General features: G+C 47.4%; 1 protein-coding gene across 1 annotated transcript in view; it reads right to left on the bottom strand.

The window, feature by feature from the left end:
- Positions 1–3,033: 3,033 nt before the first annotated feature.
- The window catches only part of LOC103799852 (lethal(3)malignant brain tumor-like protein 3), a 29,312-nt gene continuing 25,641 nt past the window's right edge, over positions 3,034–6,704 (bottom strand). Inside the window, exon 19 of the mRNA XM_009072203.1 lies at positions 3,034–3,549. Coding sequence (XP_009070451.1) covers positions 3,421–3,549 — 129 coding nt within the window. The 3' untranslated portion in view covers positions 3,034–3,420. The remainder of the gene's footprint in view (positions 3,550–6,704) is intronic.

Here is a 6,704-nt window from a genome sequence, read left to right as displayed (position 1 = left end):
CCAATTGCACTGCTGCCCCACGGGGATTTGTCACAGCTCTGGGTGGCTTCTAAGTGATCTGTTTGTATTTCTGGGTTCAGTTGGGCACTGGTTCCTTTTTTTTCAGCAGGTCCCAAATCCTCCCAAACCCAACTGGCATCAACCAGCTTCAGCTTTGCTCCCCACAGAGCTACAACTTTTGGCTTTTTGCTTCAAAGTGCACAATTCAAACGAGACATAAAAAGGCATCACACAACCAAAGGCATCTGCAGAGCCCTCACTATGCCACAGGCCTGGGGACAGGCAGGGCTGAGCTGGGACAGGGAAAGTCTGGAGCAGAGGAGAGCAGGAAAGACTCACCAAGACAAACATGAAAGTAACACTCCCTGACAGAAGCAGAATGGCATCAGCAACTCAGTTATGGGGCTAAAAGATGAGCTGGTTTAGCTGTTTCTCTGTCTTGTAAGTAGCAGTGAGTTTTCAGTGTGTCCAGTGAGGACACTGGAAATGTTTTGCCCAGTGCAGTTGCTGGGCTATACTGGAACACAGCACTGTTTGGAAGGGAGTGGATTATAGATGTGAGCACATTCTTGCTTGCTCTGCAAAGACAATTAACAGATTACAAAAAAAAAGGCACAAGCAGCACATTCCTCCTCCTTCCATCCCTACAAGGTTCCTCCTTCCCCCCTGCTGCAAGCTCTGCTCTGGCTGTCACTGAACAACCTCCAAGTACACATTTTCCTCTTTGATCCAGCTGGCTCAGAAGCCCCAAGGATTAAAGATTTCTCTTCTGTTTGAATAATTTCACTGACTAGAATCTCATTGCTTGTTTAACCAATTCTCTTCATCCTCCATCTATACGTAGGCAAAGAAATGAAATTAATATTATATTTTGTCTTATTGCTAGAGGCAACTTGCTGTCCCCCAACTCACGTTCCCAGAGGGAGGAGGGAAGACACAAAATCTGGCAGGACCTGGACCTGCTTGCTAGGAAGAAGAGAAAGGCAAAACTGCACTCAGCACACCTGGCTGGGGGTCACAGAGGGGGAAGCTGGAGCAAAGAAGGGCTCAGGGGTATTTAAGAGGTCAGTGGAGAGGCAGGAATAGAAGTCCAGCTCCAGATCCTCTGCTCCAGTTGTTAAGAACCAACTTTGCTTTGCCCAGAAGGTGAGTTGTGTTGGAGGCCAGGACATGCCACTTGCAATTCAAGCTTTCATGCTGATGCTGGATGCACAGAGCAGGATGAAGGAATATGACTCTTTGGTGAATATCCTGGTTATCATATTAAAAATGTGTTTTAATATATTAAAATCATCTCTTGCCTAGTCCTTAACACTGCAATAAATTCCTCTCCTGCAGTTGCCTGGCTGATATTTCATGTTTCAGTTAGGAAATATCTCCCCAACCCTGTGAAGGCTTAAACTCCTGAAATTCCTACAAAAAAAATTAGAAAGTACAGAGACAAACTGCTATAAATATTAATCCAGGACTGAATGGCTTCGGTGCTGTGGGTTCTGCTCTATTTACAGTTTTAAGGACCTTCTCAGCAGCTGGAAGGTTGGACAAAGGACATGGGTGATGAGGGATGGAGGACAAAGTGTGTTCCTTGTGTCACCACACAGTGATGGACAGAGTGTTCACTCTGTTCCCAATGGCTCTCAGGAAGAAACACTGATGGCAGAGATGCCAAGGGAGTTGGAGGTGCCTCTGGATGAACCATGTCAGCACACAGTGCCCTGAGACATTCACACAACCCTGGCAGAGGTTGGTGGGACATCTGCCTTTGGCAGCTCCAGGTACACACAGCTCCAGTGCTTGGAAGGGTTCACACACACAGGATTCTGCCTGGCAGCTGTGGATGAAGGGGTGGAAAGGCTGAACTAGGCTAAGGTGGTTCCAGATAAACTCCAGGACAGCCAAATATCTATGAGGGAGAGTAACAAGCTGGAGTGCTGCTGCCAGGCATGAGTGGGAACACAGAGCAGAGCTCAGTGGGGCTCCCTGTGTCTCCCAGGGCTTCCATGGTGAGAGGACAGCTCAGGAAGTGCGGTGAGAAAATTCCCATCCAGGATGTCACAGTGCCATGGGCATGTTCCTAACACTGTGCTCTGACTCTGAACAGAGCAGGAAACACTCATGCTTTCCTCCCACCAGGAGAGCACAGGCTGCATGCACAGGGACACAGCCACAGGCTTTGCTTCCTCCCTGAGGAAGATCAGCTCTTTTGGGAAGTAATTCTCACCCTATTTTGCTGTCTGTTTAAACCCCAAGTCCTCACCAGGCACACCTCCCTGGGTGCTCTGCCTGCCTGGTTCCTGGAGAGCAGAGGAGCTGTACAGCACTCTGACTCTTTGGCAGAACACAACAAAGTCCACCTCGAGGTGAGAAGGCCAAAGCACTCCAAACTCATCAGTCTGAATTGGTCAAAATAAAATCCATTTGTTCCCAGGAAATCTGTTTGCATCTGCACACATGTGCTGGCCACTGCTGGGTTCCCAACTCGTATTCCCAGCACTTGGCTGACATTGGACAAGAATGGCAGGGGGTGGAATGAGATGGTCTTTAAGGTTCCTTCCAACACAAACCATTCCAAGTGCTCCTGATTGTGCTGTTTCGACAGAAGATGCTCCTGAGACATCAGGAGACACACAGCAGCTGCACAAAAGCACTGATGGAAGAATGACAGCTAAAATATTTGTCTCCTGTGGGAGACAACTTGATGGGATCTTTGCCTACCCAAGGCCTACCTGCACAGAGCCTCCTTCCCACACTCCAGGGAAGGGAGGGAGAACATTCTGCTTGCTGGCAGAAGCAGTGCAAGTCATCCCTGATGGAAACCCTCTGCCCACGCTCCCTCCCTGCTGAGGTGTAAGCAGCCCAGCAGCCAAGGGTATTAGAACAACTGGGATCAGTAGGAGAAACTGGAATTATTAACAATCAGTCCTGAAAAGGTCAACTCCTGAGTCACAGCAGGGAAGGATACGGGGGAGTTGCTTTGAAGTGCATCTTTTTCCTCCTTCCTTACTCTCTTTTGAATACACACAGAATATATTAAACTCGCTGGTGATCATTCAGTCTCTCTTTCAGGCACTATCACTGGACACAGAGTCAGCTTTACACAAAGCTTTCTTCTTGCCACTGCAGCTCCACCAATGCTACCCTGGATTCCCCTTAGAACCGGAGGTTTCTTCTCCATCTCCAAAAGAGATTGATATATCAAAACCAAATTCAATTACAAAATATAATAATATCCTCTTCTTGGAAGTGAAGCTGTCCCATATTCCAGACTGTGGCAGGATTTTTTTATGTCCTCAAAATATTGTTAATAAGTTCTACTTTAAAATACATCCAAGTCCCAATCTGTCTGTCCTGCATGTAATGCTGACAGCTGGAGATCCATTCCCTGGTCAGCTCCTTGTGGGATCAGTTCCAGGGCTCTTCTCAGTTGTCTTCTGCAGACTTGAACATGAGGATGGCATTGTAGATCTTCAGGGCAGGGCCCAGCTTGATGCTGAGGATTTTAACGATGTCGGTCTGGTTGAGGAGCAGGAAGGCCTCACCGTCGATCTGCTGGAGGTTGGAACACACAGAGGACAGAGATTATCATCAGGGGACAGGCAGGATTCCCACTGCTGGTATTCCTCCCTACTTCTGGCACCCACACCCTGTGAGATTCCCAGGAATGCTGCCCTTCCCAAGGGGCACAGACCTCATCTCACAGCCTTTTTCCTAGAGATGGAGGAGCCTGAGCGTGGGCAAAGCACTATGAGGTGCTTCTTCACTGTAATTGCTCCACACAGCCAACAACTGTCAAAAATCCTACAGCCTGTGCACAACTGTGGCCAGAAATTAGATCAAGAAATCCAGACTGTGAATCCTCAGGAGGCAGCTATCCAAGAAAAATATATTACACTGATCCATGATGATTAAAAGTATAAAATCACCATTTCCAGGGCATTCACTGCATGTTGTCATTGCACAGACTCCTCCAACCCTGTTTAGCTATTCAGGGTAAAATTTAAAGCCAAACACTCTTTTTTTCTGCCTTTTTTGGTTAGTTCTGCTAAAAACTTCATAGACGAGAATAATTCCTGAGATGTGAACATCTGGATATCCTCACAGCTGGGATGTTCTGTGCCTCGAGACAAGTCTCTGTTTACAGGAGAAACAGGAGGGTCTTGTGAAATCCTTTTCAGTAACACTCACTGGGCTTGCTCAGCACATGGCTAAAGGAATCCTGTGAGGAAAGACTGAGAGAATTAGGATTGTTCAGCCTGGGAAAGAGAAAGCTTTGAGGTGACCTAATTGTGGCCTTCCAGTGGCTGAAGGGAGCCAACAGGAAAGATGGAGAGAGACTATTTACAAAGGCTTGGAGGGACAGGACATAGGGAATGGCTTCACACTGACACAGGGCAGGGATAGTTGGGATATTGCGAAGAAATTCCTCCCTGTGAGGGTGTTGAGGCACTGGCACAGCTTGCCCAAAGAAGCTGTGGCTGTCTCATCCCTGGAAGTGTTCCAGGTCAGGCTGGATGGGGCTTGGAGCAACCTGGGCTAGTGGAAAGTGTCCCTGCCCATGGCAAGGAATGGAACAAATGACCTTTGAAGTCTCCTCCAACCCAAACCATTCCAGGATTTTATGTGCTACACAGACCAAGGCATAGTAAAACATAATCCAGCTGGAAAAACACACTCTCCTAATCCATCAGCAAGGAGATATTCAAGAAGATGCACAGTAAGCAAGTGATTATCATACTACTGTGTGAAAATCCAGGATGCTCTAGGTAGCAGCCAGTGAAATCCTGACATACTATTTTAAGAAGAGGTTAAAAATTTACTTGAGCAAGAACATCCAGAGAGACAACACAGATATAATTAATACAAACCCCAAATGCTGCAGGGAAGAAGCCAAAGATTAATGGCCACAGACAAACAATATGTGTCTCCCCAAGTTATTCCATTAAAGTCCATTTGCAGAGACTGACAGTGTCTCCTCCTCTCACTTGATGCTTACCAGTGCAGCAGACACCACTGGACACTCAGCCCAGACAGTAGAACAATTCTGCTGGTTTTGTAGTCTTCCCAACTAGAATTTTTGTGGATGTCAATGAGTGGTGCAAGAGGAAAACACTGAGGAAACTCAGACAAACAAATGGCTCTGAACATGAGCCAGCAGTGTGCTCAGGGGGCCAAGAAGGCCAGTGGCATCCTGGCCTGGATCAGGAACAGTGTGGTCAGCAGGACCAGGAGGTGATTCTGCCCCTGCACTCAGCACTGGTGAGGCCACACCTTGAATCCTGTGCTCAGTTCTGGGCCCCTCAGCTCAGGAGGGACATTGAGGGGCTGGAGCAGGTCCAGAGAAGAGCAACGAGGCTGGGGAAGGGACTGGAGCACAAGTGGCATGAGGAGAGGCTGAGGGAGCTGGGGGTGTTCAGCCTGGAGAAGAGAAGGCTCAGGGGAGACCTTAGCACCCTCTGCAACTCCCTGACAGGAGGTTGGAGTCAGGTGGGGGTTGGTCTCTTCTCCCAGGCAACCAGCAGCAGGACAAGAGGGCACAGACTCAAGCTCTGCCAGGGGAGGGTTAGGTTGGATGTTAGGAAGATTTTTTTTTTATGGAGAGAGTGCTCAGACATTGGAATGGGCTGCCCAGGGATGTGGTGGATTCACCAACCCTGGAGGTTTTCAAGCTGAGACTGGATGTGGCACTTAGTGCCATGGTCTAGTAATCACAGTGGGGTTGGACTTGATGATCTTGGAGGTCTTTTCCAACCTGGTTGACTCTATGATTCTAAATACTTAAAGCATAGAGTTGGGAGCCAGGAGATTTGGTCTCTCTGTCTCTCACCACACCAGAGACCCTTAGCAAGTTACTCAGCCTCCCAGTATGGACACTGGGAACGACAGCAGCACTCCCAGGCCACAGATGGCCACACAACATCTCTGAATCTCATTTGCAAGCTGCCTAGTGTCTACACTGCTGCAATGAATGTGTTAAAAATAGCTTGAAACAAATGGGACTGTTGCTTAAATTAAATAACAGAGTTGAGAGGAGCAGAAAACTGCTGGAAAACAGTTCTGCATTTCAAAATGCTTTTGAGTCCAATATTATTCCTATGCTTCATTTTCACTGCATTGCCTCACACAGCCTTATTTTAAACAGACCTGCCCTGAACTGGACCTAGAAACAAGTCTGTGCTTTATTATTCATTTCTTTGTTCCATCATATTTGGATGGTTTTTCAAATTCTGTGCACAATTTGTTCCCTTTATTCCTAATGTAAGCAGTGACTTATCCCTCTCCAGCCCCCAGCCAAGGAAGTCTGCAAGGGATTTATTTATCCTGGATATGGAGCACTCTGAGGCTGATCCCAGCTCATGGGCAGTGTGGGGAGTTCAGTCACTCACACCTGTGTCCTGGCCAAAGCCAAACTGCTAAAAGGGGTTTGATCTCCAACTGACAATTTGGTTTGAGCATAGACTTGAAGAACAAAAACCCCCTCTCAGTTGGCATAGGGATCATACTTTGAGGCTGCAGAAAGTAAGGGATTAAAACAGATCATGGCTAAGGCACTCTTGGAATCAGAAAGCAGTTGCTGTGTTCAGGCCCTGGATAAATTATGGCCAGAAGAAATAAAATATATGGAGAATGGTTGGATTCATCAGCTTTGCTTGGTACATCTTCCCTTCCAAACTCTCCAGATCTTTTACACTCAGCTACACTGAGAT

This window comes from Acanthisitta chloris, unplaced genomic scaffold (genome assembly GCF_000695815.1).
Source record: "Acanthisitta chloris isolate BGI_N310 unplaced genomic scaffold, ASM69581v1 scaffold9863, whole genome shotgun sequence".
NCBI classification, from domain to species: domain Eukaryota; kingdom Metazoa; phylum Chordata; class Aves; order Passeriformes; family Acanthisittidae; genus Acanthisitta; species Acanthisitta chloris.
Note: the sequence above shows the minus strand (reverse complement) of the source record. Positions and strands in the feature narration are given on the sequence as shown.